General features: G+C 29.2%; 1 protein-coding gene across 3 annotated transcripts in view; it reads right to left on the bottom strand.

Annotated features, from left to right (window-relative positions):
• The window catches only part of LOC121129190 (probable 4-coumarate--CoA ligase 1), a 292,268-nt gene that overhangs the window by 8,669 nt on the left and 264,083 nt on the right, over nucleotides 1-19,516 (bottom strand). For all 3 annotated transcript variants that reach the window (XM_040724873.2, XM_071893293.1, XM_040724874.2), the window contains 2 exons: nucleotides 10,953-11,159; nucleotides 10,571-10,882 (listed from right to left, as the gene is read on the bottom strand). In XM_040724873.2, the coding sequence (XP_040580807.1) occupies nucleotides 10,571-10,882; nucleotides 10,953-11,159 (519 nt within the window). The remainder of the gene's footprint in view (nucleotides 1-10,570; nucleotides 10,883-10,952; nucleotides 11,160-19,516) is intronic.

The raw sequence follows: 19,516 nt of genomic DNA on the forward strand, positions 1-19,516 counted from the left end.
GGAAGAGAGAGCATGTTTTTTTGCGTAAACAATCACTGAAGACATCCAAACATTTTTCGTAAGAGTGTATTCATATAGTTAATATAACCAACTAATTAAATAAAATGTTTGTCCAAGTTTAAATAGAGCCTAGGGCTTAAGGATTTTTCTAATTTGTACACGGGGTCAAATATAAAGGAAATTAATAGTATCATTTCAAAAGTAGTATCAATTAAGAAACACAGGAACACCATTGCTGACTAAGTGTTACATAAAAATTGTTTTTACTTCATGGACATCACTAAGTATTTTATTTTAATATTACAAAATATTGTAACAAATCTGCAGTAGAATTAAGATTAATATTTAGTCAAGGTAATAAATTGAAATAAGTTGAACTTGTACTGCGGTACACATTTTAACTTGTACCTACAACTTCTACACAACACAAATGATAATTTTTATACCTTAGACTAATAAAGAAATGAGCAAAACTTTACAATACTAAATAATAAATATGAGTTGAGTATCAAAGTATTATGAAGTAATATACAAAATTACAAAGACTCACTTTGATATGTAAGTACCCTTAAACCTTGGCATTAATCCTTTATTAACCTTATTTTTTTATTCCTCTTCAAGTATTCAAAAAGTTTTCCCTTCCATAAAAATAAATAAATTATACAAGTTACCGTCGCTAAAGGGAGTTTATGAACCCTTACATTAAAGTTATATACTTAAGATTTTATCGAAAAATAAGCCCGTTAAACGATTTTTCGATTTCTTTCCTAATACCCACCTTAGTAGTATGTCTATATCTATGTATGTATATACTCATTATTCCATTATATTTTATATCTTTTTTATATTACCTACATTTTGATGGATTTAATTTTCAATTTTGTCCCTTTCCAAGTTTTCATTACATATTAAAGAAAGGAGCTGTGTTAATACGAAAAACAAAGACAATGAATATAAGTTTAGAAGCAGCATAAAAAGATCCTGGAAACACTTTTTGTGAGAACCTATTTTGTAAAATTAACTTTTCCAAAAAATACTGTTCTTTCAATTATATTTGTGATCTTTTTCGAATAATTAATTGAGAGCCCCACTTTTTAGGATTAAATTTGAACACAAATTACAAGTATTTAAGCAATTTTCCTTCAGTAACTCTTTTTTAAGGTGGGAAGTTGAGATAGAAAGAAAAGAAAAAAAAATTCAAAGTGAGAGTAAACTTTACACTTTTTACAATGTTATTATTTTACCGGAATATTTCAGGATTAAGTGTAATTTTTTGATACATGCAAATTATCAAAGTAATTTCTTATTAAGTAAAAAATCAAGTTTCTCCTGTTTCTCTTTAAAACTTCAAGATCTTTTTATACTGCCACTACACATATATAATATGTACGCTTAAATGTTTTATTCTAAAGAGAAAAATCAACTAAGTTCTGCGCTGAATTTTAAATATCCTTCGATAAGGAGTACGAAAATACAAAGAAAAAATTCCTTTTAAGATATTTTCATTAACTTTTTACGCAATATGATAAATACGATTATATTTTACTATTTTTCTATTTTGATACATAATTCGACCTTTTGGTTTATTCTTTAAAATTCTTTTGTAACATAAATCAATGAGAGTACATCGGGTCAAAATGTAACTTAAAATCTATTCCATGAAAAGTTTTTATTTATTTAATCTGATTTTAATAAAATTTGCTCCGTTAAATAATCATATATTGTGAAACACCAAAAGGATATTTCAGTATTGTAATTCAACTCTGATCAAAGTTCAGAACTCCTTTTCATGATGTCCTGAAGATACTTGCATTTTGGATTGTAGTTTGAAAGCCACACATTTGATGTATTTAAATATATACATTATTTAATCATTATTGAGTTATGCAACAAAATACAATAACCAATTAAAATTTGATTCTCTAATAAAAAAGTATGGTTGATCTTGACCATATTTTTTGACTAAAAAAATGTGTTCTTATATGTAATTTGATTTTTTTGTTTGTTATGCATATGCATCCTTAATCTTAAGGGAGATAGCTGAATTTATTACGGAAACATTTTGTTCAATGACTGTCCTACTTTAAATAAGAATTAAATTATTAATTTTTAAGTTATCGTCTTTCTGATTTATACTTGTATTTTTAGAACAAGAATTCATGAACCAAAAAAACCTTTCCACCAATGAAAGTACTAATTAGCTGATTTAGCACATTATTAAATCATTCAAAAAGCTAAACATTAATACTTCCAATTTTTCAAGTTTTACGTACATTATATGAGTTTACTACTAAATCCATTTCTGGATTATTTATCAGGAATATATGTTTATTATAAATCCCTAGACAACCTAAATAATAATAATATAATGTTTTATTTGACATTTGAATTATCTAAATATTAAAGATAGTACTTGTATTTTAAACTGTCGCGGTTTCAGCATATTATTTTTCTCCCCCATAACAATATCGAATGGGAATAAAAAAAACTAATTGGCAATGTTTAAAGACTCTCAGGCCATTTTTGCTGTAATAATGGGGACTTCAGTTTAGGAAAACGTGGTATTTTTGGTTCAAAACTGACAATGAGTAATTTTTTAAATTTTGTACTTATTTAGTATTTGAGTTATCGATTAAAAATATTGTGCACATTGATTTTAATAATTTAAGTGGTCTAAAGTGTTGCTATTTCTTTGTTTTACCACATATAACCTATCAAATTTAACCCTGGTTGAAGTAAAACATTAAATGTTGTTATGTTTGATAAAACTAGGAACCCACAAATAATTGATAAATTATTAAGAACAATAAACACTACGGTTATAATTGATGAATCATATACTAAAAAATAATTTATAAAGTACAATTTTAAACTTATACCATCATATTTGGGACGATTTGAGAAAGTGGAAAAGATCAAAAACACAATTTTTAAGATTTTCAATTCTTCATTGCCATATTTTGCATTTTACTGACACTTTAAAAATGAAACAAACAAACCCATTTTTTTGGGCCATACATACATTTTGTACTACTCCAAATTTAAAGATATGGGGCAAATATATTAATCGTATGATTACATCCATAGATACAAATCTATCAAATAAAACTCTATTTTGCAACATGATTTCAATCATACAAGATGTTTGAGAAGCAATCAAATGATATATTGCTTCAAATGATACAAAAAAAAACCCCGAAATTTCCACATGTTTTTATTTTAATCGAATATGTTTTTTTGGTTTTTTTAGCACGTAAAAGGAGAAAAATATTTTTGTTGAACTCATCTTAGACACCATAAATTTATGAAATCAAAGTGCAAAACGTTTTTATTTCTTTTTCTTGTTTGATTATTACATGGATTTTTTTGTGACAGCAAGAAAAAAAAAACATTTCGTTGACCGAGAAGAAAAAATATGCATTCTGGACTTTCTGGAAATTTAACTTTCAATATTTGGGTAATTATATCGTCCGTCCGCCAATATTGAAGCTAGGAAATTCAAATTTTGATATCATCTAGTTACTATTTGTTTCTTAAATATATAAACATATTTACTTTTGGGAGAATTTTTTTTCCTTCAAAATCTTTATCTATGGTTACCCTTAAAAGATAGTCAACTCATTTCTTTTATTTCAACTCTCAAGAGATGACATGAACTGTTAATACTATTATTCTATTAATTATTCACTCATCTGCATCTACATAATTTAGTTAATTATAATATATATATTAATTGCATATTATTATCTCAATTGACCATTGGGACTATATATTTTCAAACATTTATCCTAATTAAGAAATGTAAATTACTTATTTTGAAAGCCAAATCTGCATTTATCTCTCTTTTAATAGATCAATTAATAAAGTTAACTCTTAGTGTGACACTCTAATATATTTACAAATCTATGAGACTGATCTCATCAAAGATAAAGTATAATAACACAAGTTTTTATTCTGTCTTTACCTATTGTTGCACAAAGGTGGAACTGAGCACTGAGATCTCAATTCTCTTCTCGTACTGTGTGCTCATAGTGGTAAATAGAACAATGTTTTTCTTAGCAATCGACAGCTAATTATATATTCCACGTCCTTGCTCACCGGAACATATTAAAAAAATGACTTTTACCTTCTCAAAATATGCATAACATAGATGAGTAAATACGAACAGTTGGCCCCGCATTTAAAAAAGTCAAAAACATTTTCAATTTTCAAAAATTATCTAAATCCGTTTTTGAATTCTACTAGTACTTAATACGATGATCAAAAATACATATATATATAGTTTTTCGGTAAAAAATTCGGTTTTGAGAGTTTTCAATTTTAATTTTTTTGAGTATTTTCTAAATGTATATATAGTTCTCAGGGTTTCAAATAAAAAAAAAATACAGACGGCTTATATATTTATTGGAATTAAATTGATGAATATTTTGGTCTTTCAGAGAGAAGCCGACTATATGATTCTACAAGACGAATGGTTTCTAAAAAGGTGTATTTCAGTAACAATATCGATTGATGGATAGTTGAGTGCAATTTTTTTCTTCAAATTCTTTGATAATGAATTGTATTATATACAAAAGGAAATAAAGAAACTCATATAGAAATAGGTAAACAATATATCTAATATACAGGGTAGGGCAGGTAAACGTGGGCTCGAAAGATTTATTTAGGAATACATCAATAATTTTATATTTTCAATAATAAACAAATAAATAACGTTAATAAAACATGTAGACAAGGTTTTTTAGCCTTTACATGTCACCTGAAGACCATGTAGGAGTTAATGACAAACTCCTTAGACAAGTTGTCCCATGCAGCCACTACGAAGGACTTCAGTGAGTCCACATTAGGGTGTGATGTCCTGTTGGTTTCCCTCTCGAAAGTGCCCCATATAAAAAAAGTCCAGTGGGCTCAAGTCTAGTGAGAAAGGGTGTCATATATCTTCGGAACAGAATCGAGCCATTTTATAGTGTAACATTTTTGGCACATGGAGGGAATGTAGAAGGAAGCTGTCGTGAGTACACGCGTATTTACCCTCTGGGTAATTGGTCTTCACCCCTGTCAAGATGGTGTACCTAAGCACCTTATAGTAGGCCTCCTGGCCAATTTTCTTGCCAGCCTTGAAAAAAGAACGGAGATATATTCATTCCTTCAGAGGCCACAACGCATCATTATCATCTTTATGTACTTTTTGATGTCTAGGAGACCTTGGGCAGTTGTAAAAGTTAATAAGAGTCAAGACGAAGGTGCTAATTTCCCCTTATCTAGGAACAACATAGGTTCTATATAGAGAAGTGAAAATGTGTAAATTTTTATGCGTACGATTGTTAATTAGATGGGCTTGTTGATGCTCAAGGAAACGGGGGCGGATAAATTTATCTTATCTAGCGGTTCACGTGCACAACTCGTAGGCGGGAATGTATTTTATCATGCGTGTTTTGTGAAAATCTGTGCCTTTCCCAGCAGTCGGTATCATACATCAAATGGAAAGTTCTGGGAAGCCCGATTACATGATGGTCTAACTTTGTTTTTCAATTAAAATTGTATATTAGTGTAATCATACTCATCAAACAAACATGAGAATAATTCTTAAAATTTTGCGGTCTTTATTTTTTGTTTTATATTAAGTAGAAGAGTCCTGAATTAGTTTTAATTTCTTAATGTCCCAGGCAGCGCCGGGCAAACCTACTCTAGTTTCAATTAAATCCTACAAATGGAAATCAATAATTACCCATTTTGATTAAGATATTGCAAATATTGTATTCTTTCGGAACTATATTTTGATAATTAGTTCCGAGGATTTTGGAAGCAAACCAGACTAGAAGAAGAAGGCAAAAAAGAAAAAAAAGGCTTATATTAGAATAAGTACATGTAATACTCTTTCAGGGTAAGTTAGTAAAACATCTTATGTTTTACTAACTGCTTTTATATGTTTTAGTTTTCTTGGAGTGTGCTATATTCCACCTAGAGAAGACCCTGACATAGTCGTCCTCATATTTGACTTAAATGGTTGTATTGCGGAATGCAGATGATTGCTCCTGAAGTGAGTAGAAGTATTCATATTATACTATTTATTAAGAATAATATAATCTTATAGAATATTTGAGAACCCATTAATCAAATCTTTTTCATAGTCCTTGGTTTCAGCCCGATAAAATTAAAAGGAAAAAAGTATTCCTGGCAACGGGTTTTTCTTTGAATCTCAGGTATTTTTTTTATGAGGGGGGGGGGGAATCAAAATAGGAATTTGTGAAGGAAGGTACAGTAACTACCCTAATTTTTCAAAGGAGAAAAGCTTACTCTAAATATAGGAGTGTGAGATTTCCTTTGCTAGGTTTTAAAACACATACACACTGGTTTATTTTAAAGCCGAGATGGTTTGGACAGAAATGTACTACGAATCTGGGTAGACATTATTCAAACTTTTACCAAGATCCATACCAATCATGTTTCCATTCCAAGCTCTATAAAACAATGGGGTATATTTACAGAATTGTGCGGCAAGCGATGTTCATATTGACGGTAAATTGTGAGTATTAATTAAAATAATATTATACAAAAACATACGTATACTGGTTCTTAATAATGTAAATGGGAACGTCCTGGACCTTGTACAATGTGGAGAATGTATTTAAAACCTCCAAAATGCTTAGTCGAAGCACGTAAACCATGGGATTAAGCAACATGTATGTCTATTTTGCCAATTATATATCTGTTTGCTTCTTATTAAGAGCATTTTACATATATTAGCTTTTAGTAAAAAATATTTTCAAATAAAATATAAATATTTCTCATACAATAAAAAACTGTCAAGTTATTTATTATATTATTATATAAGTGTAAACAAGATACATGAGCTATAGAATTGATATATTAATATTTGGTTGACATTAAATGATAGGATGGAACAATTTGCTGATTATAATTACATAAAAAAAATAATATTTAGGAAGATCATTAAGTTAAAAAACAAAACAAGTTAATTTGAACTTTAAAAAAATCTCAATTTCTTGCAAAGAACTCAAGAATATTGATTCTAAAACAATAAAAAATCTACTATTATAAGCAAAAAGAAAAGAATATTGATTCTAAAACAATAAAAAATCTACTATTATAAGCAGTTAAAAAAAACCAAAATATTAAGCTACCATTATTTTTACATTTTCCCTCAAAACAAAGTGAAATATCAACAATTATTTTGGAATTTTAACTATCTATAGATAAAAAGCATATGAGAGGTAGAATATTATAATACACTTAGTCACGTAGTCCTCTCAATTTATTTTGGATTTGATCAATCGCATCCTGAATTGATTGGGATATGTATTCTGACATATGACTCTTGATAGAGCCTTTTTGATCCATAATAATAACAAAAGGTTGGAATTTTACAATTATGTATGTTGTTCAATATTACAAGCGATATTTCACAGTGTAATAAGCCTGTAGTTACATATTTTGGGGAAATCCTTCCCTTTTTTTTGGAATAAGAGTGACAATACCTTTGTCAATAAAATTTGGAACATATATCTTATTAAAAGCATCCCCATATTCTGCTTTTAGTATGGGGTGCCAGTTCCTCGTAGAACATTTGGTAAAACTCAAAATGCGAACCAGAGCTACCAAGGGACTTAAAATGATGTAGTGAATTAATTATTTTTGTGTGATGTCATCATCGATTCCTTCAAATTTTTCTTGAACATTGGTAGTATTCAGATGTACCAGGGTTTAAGTATTCCCAAAAGGCAATGCTCGCCACTTCTGACAAAAATTGTCATTTTTCTCCATGTTATATTCTTTACGATTATATTTTTCCATTAAGAATCTAGTTGCTTCGTTTTTTATGTCATTTGGATCATATTATATAGATGTATCTGACATTTTTAAGCAAGTCAATTCTTTTCGGGTTCCATGATTTTTTTCTACTTATTTAAATGAGCATATTCCTATAACATTTAGATCCAAAAAAGGGTATTTAATTCTTATCAGTGCACCCATGTATTCGTAATTCAAAATCTCTTCGAGTGATTCATTAATGTGAATTGATCTCTTATTCGAGTCTTGTAGTCCTTCCAATCTTTCTCGAAGTGTTCTTTTTTTCTTTTGCTCTACCCCATCCTATGCAAGTTAAAATTTCTTAAGTTGATTTTTCAATACTTTCTAACGTATATATTGGTAAGTAAATTCTAATTTTTAAGAAAACTCTGTAATCACTTTTTTTATCCTCCTGGTTAATTGAATGGAACCTAGAAGAGACACATTAACTTTCCAGAAAGATGTGTTTCGTCTATACCTTTTTGTAATAGATGCATAAATAAGTGAATGGTCCAAGTTATGTATGAATGGGCCTGTATTGTAAAATTTCTAGAAGATTTTATTTTTAAGGCTTTACTTAAGTCCGGCATATCTATAGAAACACTTTAATTAGTTTATTTTTTATTGTAAATAAATCGTAATTCTAAATTTTTGAACTTTTCTATTATATTAATTGGTAATTTCACTCCGACGAATAGCTCTACCTGGCCCAATTTGACCGTCAAAGTGAGATATATTGAAGGAAGGTATACAAAAATTAAAGATCGCTATTTCTGCCAAGTCATAATCGGTGACCTCACCCCTCAGTGGGTGTAAGTCATTTTAATTGTTTGAATTTTTTAGTTATAAGAAGGTCCAATGGGTCCTACCTTTAGTGTCAGGGAAATCTAAGATAATTACAGCCTCATATTTCATGTACATATTTAGTTCAATCATAGGTATTTATACAAATTTCTTGAATACGTGGAGATACCACAGGATGTTAACTACAGTTTTTATATACTATATTTATGAGACTTTGTGAGGTCTTTCAAATAAAATCAATCAATTTCTCATTCTTTCATCATTGATCAATTAATTTGTTTATACACGTTGTGTGCGAAACCCTTTATTTTTATCGATTCTATTTTATACTCAAATCAATACTATTTTATAACAATCTACCTATGAATATTATTAGTAATAATTCATAAAAATATTATTAATCTTTTTCATTAAATATTTATCCATATAATAAAAGTCACAATTTTGCAAAATTAAAACATTGGAAATTTCAATCGAGTGTCGGTAGCTAAAAAAATATTTTAAAGACAAAAAATTTTGCATACTGTTTTTTAACAGTATTGTCAACTTTTAATCACTAGCCATTTATTAAACTTTCTCTTTACGATTACTTCTTCTTTCTCGTAACTCTACCCCCCCCCCAATAGATGGCGTGAGATTCAGATCGTAGATCTGCAGTCAGAAGACTTTTGAATTGATTCTACTTTTGAAACATATATACTTTTCAAAATCTCAAGTCTTCCTAGGAGTGCCTCGAAGTGACCCCATTTGAGAACCACTGCTTCAGAAGATATATATTTCGGTGCATATTAATGTTGGATCCAGGTAATACTCGCACCTGGAACTTCAATGAAAAAATACCCATGTAAGAAGAGTAGAAAAGGTACTCCGCGGATAATTACTGTCGGCGAGTAAAGTTTATAAAAATATTGGAATCCCTATTTATTAACAGATTACTTTATTTGAAACAATTTCTCCTTTATATTTATCTCTATCGACGGATAATTTTAAATCTTCCATTTTTATATGAATACAAAGTACAAGAGTTCATAGTTTTGTTTGACATCATCATCTGTCTAATAAAACTCAGAAAAAAATGCTGCGATTACGTTACATAGGTGTAAATTGCTTTCTTTTCACTATATCATTTATCATCAGGGGGGTAGTTTATGACAATTACGTCATAACATTGATTACTATATAATCACGCAACTTTTCATTCTTTTTGACTAAAAAAAGTGAGGAACTAATGCCTTTCTCCTGTTTTTACTGTATTCCAAAATATAACTAGAATATTTTTTTTCTTGCCTTATTGCTATTGGAAAGGGTTTCCTCTTTGTAGCAGCAATTAATTTCCCCCCCTCACCAAAAACTGATATCATTCCCTGTGTCTTCCCAGTTCAAATGAAAACCTGAACACATGTACTATAGATACTCATATATAAGTAGTATATCACTATAATATTTAAAATGATATTTTCCTCATAGTATTATTAAATATTACCATAAAGTATTACTTTTAGGTATATCTAAGAACTGAGTGTTTGAAAAGAAATAAGCTAACCACTTATGTATGTATTAGAAGCCTAAGGTTTACTCCTGGTGCTAGTGCTTATACGAAACAAAAGTTATAAAAGTATCACTTAGAAGTAATATAAAAACTTTTTGTAAAACAAGTTTTTTAGCCACATTTATTGGAAGGTTTTTTTATTATATATATTTCTCTTTTACTTCAAGATACATTCATACATACATATTTGAGGTGAGTAAAATTACGTATACCTATATTCATAGTTACTTTTATGTTATTACGATAAAGAAACTTTTTTACTTTACAAAAAAAAAAAAAGGTTTTTATCAATTCTGCAAATATGAATAAGATGAAATAACATTAGGGCTCAGTACATAATTATATATCCTTTAAAGCTGAATATTATATGGAAATTTGTTAAATATTTTGTATATATTTTCTTACTTTTCTTTGACGTCCTTTTAGAATCAGATCATTATCTGTTCCAACAACATTTTTATCATACTTTTCCAAGTTCATGATTACTTTTCCATTCATATCCCGACCAATCTTATCAATAATCACGAGTCCACCACGGAGTTGCTCCGTATCAAGGACTTTGGCATTCATATTGGATAGTATATCTTCAGATGAAGTATCATATCCTTGTTTGAGGCTCACATAACCTCGTGGAAGCTCGCCAATCCCTTCAATAGTGACTCCACGTACAACTGCATCTTCCACAGCAGGGTGACTTTTCAAATATTCTTCAATAGCCTGGAGTTAAATGTATATTTATAATAAAATCAATTAATTATGCCCCTTTTTTGTCAAATTAAAAAAATACCTCAGTATTGATTGTTATTTGAAGCCAGTATGTCAAATTATTCTGTCCCATGTCATGTGAGGATTCCAAGGAACTAAGAGCGTCCACTACGGATCCTCTTCTTGAGCCTCGAGCACTAGACATTCTACGACTCTTTCCTGGAGCAGAGGAGCCTACATTAACGCTGACTTCTCCCTCTCTTATACGATCCATTGATGAGCGACGGTCCTAAATTTGAAATGAAAGTTAAATAATTAAAGAAATCATTTGAAAATGACCCACTATTTAAAATAATTATACACAAATTTAAAATATTTTCTAATTCATTGAACATAATTTAATACAATTATGTTTATTAAAAGAAAAATGTGTATAAATCAAAAAAAATATGAAAATTATCTTTAAAAAACGACTTTTTTTTTTACTTCATATATGGGTTAACATGATTAAACTAATAACATGCAAACATGCACATTATTTTATGATTTATCTTCAAATAGTATGTTCAAAATTGCATTTGGAATGTCAAGAAACATTAACATTAGTCAACATAATTAAAAGTAATTAAAAAATGTTTAGCTAACTTTAAAGAATTGATTATAAATATTTACAATTTTTATATAGAGGTAATCCTTCCTAAAAAAGCATAGTAACATGGTTTTACTATTAACACATTTTTTCATCAGCAAATTTCAAATACACAACAATTAATTTGCAGATGCAGTAATATCAACAGTCCAAATATTATTCAAAACCATGGGCTTATAAAATATGTTCGATAAAGCATGAGCGGATTTTTCTTGTTGGCAATCCGAATGAGGCTTTTTGTTAGTCAAAGCTTTTAATTATTGAAGAAAGAACATCTCAGTATAAAGTAATAACTAGTCCGTGCGCTCATGAAAGACGGATATAAACAATGAAGGTTTTTTAGAGAGTTATTAGTGATATTGGACTCTGAACAAAGTTGAGAATCGACTTCAGAGTAATTCTAACCCATATTTTCTTTCTATGTACTGACTGTTATCATTTTTTTTTATCTTACTCTCATCTAATTTAACTTCATGACAGCTAAGCTGCTGTCCTTAAAACACATTTTTCAAATTTATATGTTACCGAGTTTATTTTTGTATTATTTTATTTCTACAAGACAGGCTTTATAGACCACTGCTAATAGAACTTGACAAAATATGATATTGTACTTATTTGAATCATATTTTGTCTTTAGTTTTCTTTTTGATTCATTGGATGTTACCAAGTACTTACTAATTCATAACCCTCCTTTAGTGAACATCTTTTTGATAACGCACTTTGTGAACTGGTTAAAAAATAAACCTTAAAAGTTATTACATTATAAAGACAGATGAACGACATTTATAATGACACCATTTAAATTTTGAAACATTTTTTATACTATTGTATCCAGAATGCACTTGTAGATATCAATTAAAATGCTAAAAATACTTTTAAGGTTTTAATAGAATACAACTTATTATTTCTTATAGTAAAAACATTGAATTTTAAAGAAGAAGAATCACATTAAGGTTAATAGAAATAAAGGGTTTTCCAAAACGTTTTTACCACTTATGTTTGACATCCACCATGTTTTTTAACAGTGACGTGAAAGAGTATATATTGTTCCTATTAATCATATAATTTCTAATTATTATACTATTTTTATGTTCCATGTGTCTTTTACTGTAATATCCTTGTAGCAAATAAATCATTGAGGAAACCCAAAGAACAACTTTTAAGCAGATTCAGTTACTTGAAATAACTAAACCTCTATTGGATATGACTGAGTACACTGATAAATCTAAAAGAAGACATTATCATATTCCATAATTACCAAGAAAATTGAAGTCAACAGACTAATTGTGCCATTCAGATTGAGGTAAGCTACGATTGCAGCCTTATTGTTGAGAAAGTTTACTCAATCCCCTACACTAAACCCTTTTATTGAACATCTGAAACGAAGAAAAATTAAAACAAACCTACACGAAGTTATCAAAGCCTTTAGTAGTAAACTTCTAACTTCTGTAGAAGAATGGTTTACTTATCGTAAATTACCCTATAAGTTGGAAGTAAATTTTATGAAAACAAACGTGAAGGATGCCCTTTCTGCTGCTTATTGGAGACTATCAATCATTTCTTGTGGGAATGTCCTGTTTTAAAAATACTATATAGAGACGTTCTTTCTGTTTTAGACGACTCTTTTGGATGCAAGCTCCGGAGTGATTAGTTTGTAACCTTTTTTAATGGGACAGACAGTCAAAAAGTTAAAGCTGTCCGTACAAAATCACCGAATATTTTGTATGCCCTAAGGTCAAGGAAGCAGAAAGCATCTGGAGGAGTTTTAAATATTTTAAAGCTGTACACGAGTGTTTTAAAATATTTATAATATCTAGTATTCTTTCATATGGTTGTAACTATTTGTTTGTGTCTCTGTCTCTATTGTTATAAAATCTGAAAATATATTAATCCCGAGTAAAGGCCAAGACAAAAATGAAATAAAATAAGAAGCATTTTTTTAATCTTGGGGTATAAAAAAAAACCACTTCTCTAACAGAGGGTGACGATAAGATATGATGTTTTTTTGTATTATATAGATATGCCAACTCTCAACGGTCAGGTCATTGTCACTGACAATCCAAACGGTTCTTAACCCGTGTTCAGTGAGACACTCTCAGGGGTTTGCAAGCCTTCTCCATCTACTGACACGACTATCGACCGGAGTGACCTGCTTTCAGTGCGAGTGTACCGCAACAGCTTTGCATCACTCAGAGCGGGGGGATACCAACATGAAAAAACAACGGGAGTGGTCCCGTTGTGAGATTCAAGAAAGTTTCTTCTCCGTGTTAGATTACAAATATTTAGTTGCTTAGTAAAAATGCCTTACACAAAATAAGTAGAGCTGATTTGTGTTATTTGTGACCAAACGCTCAACTTGTCCATCATTGGCTGCAGGTGATTTAGACACAATTATATGTGCTATGAAGCACCGCATCTCCAAAGAGCTGTGTAAGGGATTGGCTCGTAATTCTAGGTACTTATGTACCATTCTAACATTCAGTGGTTATCCAGGGGAAAAGTGCTAAATCTTTTTTTTGCCATACGGGAGGAATTAACCCAGATTTTGCGAGATTACGGATATTTTCTCGCAGATTATTTCGAATTTTTGGAGTTCATTCTTACTTTTGCGGACTGGCACATATTTTCGATGCTCTAAATCATCTCAATCGACAGATGCAGCGCAGTGGTGTCAATATCATTGAAGCGGACTTTTATGGAAACAAAGAACAGAAAATTATAACTTCACAGACTTCCCCCTTTTGGACAACTGTGTTAGTAAGATCGAAGACGTGGCTAGAATTGAAAGACATTTCTGTACCTGAAGAGCTGAAGCAAGCAATTGACATGCACTTAGAAGAGCTTGCAAAGTTTCTCGAGTTATATTTCCTACACCACAGGTTCATATCCAGCACGAGTGAGACATCTTTTTATGTTTAGTGTTGCAGCGGCAGACGTTAACAATAAGAAAGCCCTGGAGATGCACATACGTTTTGTAACAGCATATCTTTGCGAGAAATCCTTTTCGAGGATTGTGGAGATAAAAACAAAGATAAGGAACAGACTCTGTTGAGAAAAGGATATGAGAGTGGTACTTGCCAAGGTGAAACCACCCATTTCTGGACTCGTGTCTGAAAGGCAACAGCAAAGATATACGGATTTGCAGATAATATTCATTTAGTTATGTTTTTGTGTGAAATTAATGTTTTGTTTGTTTTGTTATTTGAACACAGTGATTTTTGGTTGCAATTGATGCATAGTTCATTTTATACACAAATAAAATATATACTTATGCTCTGAAGAAATCATAATATATTTTTCCAATCTTGAAGGGGTTCGGTGAATGCACTGATCAAGCTTGCAAGGTTCAGTACTCCCAATAAGATTAAGAACCACTGGCCTAGTCTGTTTCCCAACATTTATCAGCGGGCATTTTAAGTAAATCATCTTGATAAAGATTATTTAGTAGATTAATTTATTAATGGCATAAAAAATAATTTGTATATTATAAAAATTCACTACATTTTCGATGAATAATAATTTTGTTCCCAAAAAATACCTATGTTTATCTTTCTGAGTCCATATTCTTTTAAGTATTTCTCTTGATTTATTTAAGTGTATTATATTAATATTACTAAGTTAAGTAAATTTAGATGTGTATATTTATTATAATATGCATAGATTTCGGAATAATTTCAACCTATATTTTCTTGCTATATACTCAATGGCATTTGTTTTTATTTCCTTTCTGCTTTCAGATCATCTAACAAAACTTCATGACATTTTAATCCACTTGCCTCTCAAATAATCTATTTTAAATTTAATCAAAAAAAAAATTATTAAAATTAATCTTTATGAACTGTTATCAAATTTTTTTTAAACAACATTTTTTTTTAGTGGCCAGCAGCATTCAGTTTCGACTGATCAAAATGAGTTTCATATCCCTTAATTAGAAATTTGAGTCAAAAATGTAGATGATCGAATATATATAGACAAGGATTAAAAAATATATCCACATATTTTGAAATAGAATTGACAACCAAAGAACACCTTTCATAATTAGATTCGGAAAATACTAAAACATTTATAATAAAATGACCTTTAATTACAATGGTAAATTATCTTTAATTTCATATTAAATTGTCAAAAAGCTTTCTTATTATTTCCATTCATTTATGAACATGATATGCTGTCATATTCTTATACACTCCAAAAAAGTATTGAGATTTTTCATTAAAATTTTGTAAAATAATTTTAGAGAGAATTTTGTGTTAATTTTTATTTTATTATTTATATACACAGCTTTATATCAATGTATTCAGAATATGAAAATCATCATACTGTTATGTTTATCGAAGTATGTAGGTATAACCTTGCCATTTGGATATTAAAAACTGACAAGCATGGATGATGAATTTAGTCTGTCACTCTTATAAAAAGTACTTAATCTATTAATCTACATGTGTATTCATATCAATCTCATTACGAGTTTTTTTTTTCTTTTGAGGTCTAGTATACAGTACAATAAACAAGTACCTTAAGCTATCAATAAAAGCACTTAGAACCAAAACAAAAGCAAAGCTTTCATATCAAAAGTAAAATGATTACTCGTTTTTTATAGTTTGTTAAAAATCGTTGAATTATTTTCCATAATTCTACAAAAAAGTTCATGTGTAAGCTGGAACGAGCTTTCTCAAAATTGAATTTGGACTGCATTTGTTTTTTTGTAGATTAATTATCGTCAATTTCTATCAGCAAATAGTTGTTCTTATAAACCTTGAGAAGCTCCGCATACTGCACTTAAAATAGCAAAAATCGTTTGTCACAATGAAAGAAAAAGAAATGGATGGACCTTAATTAAGACAATATTAAGCCCAAAATAAGTGTCTTGAAACAAATAAAACCTCTTAACTATAGCTAAAATTATTGGGTCAATCAATCACAAAACTGACTTTGAAGTTTTTTTAAAAGTACAAAATCATATCTTTTTATCATCATTTAGCATAAACCGATCGCAAATATACAAGGCATGATGCAAAATACTTAAACCACCTATTTGCAAAATAATTGACTTATTTTTACTAAAAATATTATTTACTAATAAACTTTTCTTTATTTTTCTTACAATTTTATATATGATTTCTTTTTCCAAATCAACTGTACATATTTCAAAAATGAAGTTTTATAAGTATTATTTTGTCAACTGTTGACAGCTCAAAAGTCTTAATTTAATGCCAAAATATCACCTTTTATCTAATTTAATTAAAGAATTGACTCTTATTTGCACAAGAAAGAAGATATATATTATGGAGCATATATTTGGCACAAATTAAAATATCTTTCTTTAGCGATGCAGATTGTTTTCGTTGTAATTAAATAAATTAAGTTGAATTACTGATAAACCTATAAATTTATGTTCATAATATATATATGTAAAACTTTTCTGAAGGAAAATTTTCATGGATTAAATCTATGTACAATTATTCATATGATAATGATCAAATGATGCTCGTCTGTTCGTTATGATATGAATAAATACCCTTTGTATTCAATTTATGTCTATTTGTCAATTTATAAATATTGAGCTATATATTCAATCGGCAATTCAAGGCTTCTGTAGTTTTTTGTTTCATCAAATATATTTTATGCCCGTTAAACTTTTTCCAAACTCCTTACCTTAGTAAAATGTGATAGTACATAGGCTAGGATAACCAAGTTGTGAATGGTTATCTCCACCGTATGGATGTCTGGAAAGTAACTGTCTTTTGTACCTAAGTTTGTGCTTTAAGTATAAAAGAAGGACCTTTTACAAGATATTTGTCGATACAAAACTTATCATATATACCTTATGACGTCGGAAAGTGACTCTCCTCTGATAAATCACTTCCATATTCAAAGACAACTTTGTCTAAAACTTCCAAATAAGCACCGCTTTCGATTGTGCTGATCTCTATTTGGGTAGAATGGAAGGTTTCATACGCGATTATGGAGTATTTTAATTTTTCTTAAAATGTTAAATATAAAGTAAACAACAGCTATTATTTAATTTTTTTTTACTTTTCTATACTAGCTGCACCGGTAGTTTTTGCCTGTTCTATTCTCATTTCATATATATTACGTTTGGATATTAAAATCTATGCTAAATGTTTCAAAATCTTTTTCATCGATTAATAAATTGAATAGAAAATTTTAAATTTCTTAATCTATACATATCTAGAATATTTTAAAACAAAAAAAATCCTTTTTAAAAAGGATGCTTTTATTACTTTTTGTGTTAAGTAGATGAAAATGTTTTCACGTAGGGATTAGAAGGTAAAGTAACCTTTAATGAAATAAACTTAACTCAGATTAATTATTGTTGCATTCAACTTTAACTGAGACCAAGACAACAGCAAGAAAAAATAATTAATTCAGTTAATTTCTAATTAGTTTGTGATAAAAAGACCCAATCTTTCAAGAGTTTAGTGCAATACTTTGAAGGAGAATACTTTTATATTTAAAAATTAATCTCAAGATCTAAATTCATCATGAGAACTACATCAGTAGGGGGCATACCTAATATATATGTACATATAATTAAAACAAAACAAAAAAAAACATAAGAAATTGGGGGAAAAAAAAAAATATGTCTAAAAATCCTTTTGTATAGGAATTTTCTTTGTGAATGAATATGGTCAACATTTTTTATCTTTTTTAGTATAAAAAGAGCTTATTTGAAGCATAAACTAATTTATTTATGCACCATTGTGTCAGAAAAAATGATTTAATTTGGAATTTTTGTGACTTAATTGACATACCAAATTAAGGAAAAACAATTTAAATAAATAAATAATATTTGAAATAATTTTGTAATATTTAATTAATTTTAAATAATTTATGTCCTTTTCATAGAAATATTGAGACTGCAAAAGGAAAATAAATTATTGTATGTATTTGATTAAATAATGATGCAGTATACTTTATACAATTGATGAAATAGAAAGTATAGGGAGTGAACGATTTGAATGAATATGTAAATTTCTTACATTCTCTTTTCAAGATTGAACATGCGTACGTAGATTTCAATACTTTTTATTCAATTTTAATAAATGATGATTACTTTGTTGTAGTAAAGAATAGATGTTTGATTGAGAAGTGAAGAGTAATCATTTATTAAAAAGAAGGGGGGAGTTGAAAATAGAGAAGGTTTTAAATCATCAAATAATAGTTAGTCCTTGAAATCAACACAAGGAATATCCAGGATTGGACCAGTTCATTCGTTCTGCCGTAAGTTTCTGAAAAAATCCGTTCATTTCTTCATAGACTTCATTTTGAAACAAAACAAGGGACATGTAATCAATCGTGTAGCAATTTAGATGGATACGAGAAATCTTTTTTCCCTCCCATGTTGTTAATTTTGAGATACCACAAACAACGTTACTTAATAATTTTTTCTCGTTACATATTCAGTTTTTTTTTTCATAATTCACTTTGTTGCTTACATAGATGTACCGGAAGGGAGTTCAAGGACCTCACGTGACATTCCTTGCGTCGGGTCTCATATCTAAAGGAAAACAAAAATAAGGGGGGATGGATAAAAGAAAAAAAAACTGGAAAAATAATTTTTTGTTTTTGATTTTATCAACGATAAAACGGATTCATATTTAACCAGAGGCGTCCGCCAGGGGTGGGATGGAGAGTTGTAGCCCATCCCACAACAAAAAAGGTTTTTTTTCTTTTTACTTAAACTTTTTGACAAATTATTTTTATTATCTAGAGAATAATTATTTTTTTATCCTTTTATTATGTAAAACAACTATTATTTTAGTGAAGGAGCTTAAAAAAAAGAGCTTATATGAACAAATTGGATAAGACCATACCCCCCAACTTAAGTAACACTCCCGCTAGGATTATAGAGGCCATGAGGGGAGCCTCTCCGTGTGCGAGTGGGAGCCACAAGTGTAAGGAAAAGATCGGTAACTTTACAAGAAATGCTATGAATGGCATAAAAAGGATTATAGAAGAAGGAGATGCAGATT

Source organism: Lepeophtheirus salmonis, chromosome 14, assembly GCF_016086655.4.
Source record: "Lepeophtheirus salmonis chromosome 14, UVic_Lsal_1.4, whole genome shotgun sequence".
NCBI classification, from domain to species: Eukaryota; Metazoa; Arthropoda; class Copepoda; order Siphonostomatoida; family Caligidae; genus Lepeophtheirus; species Lepeophtheirus salmonis.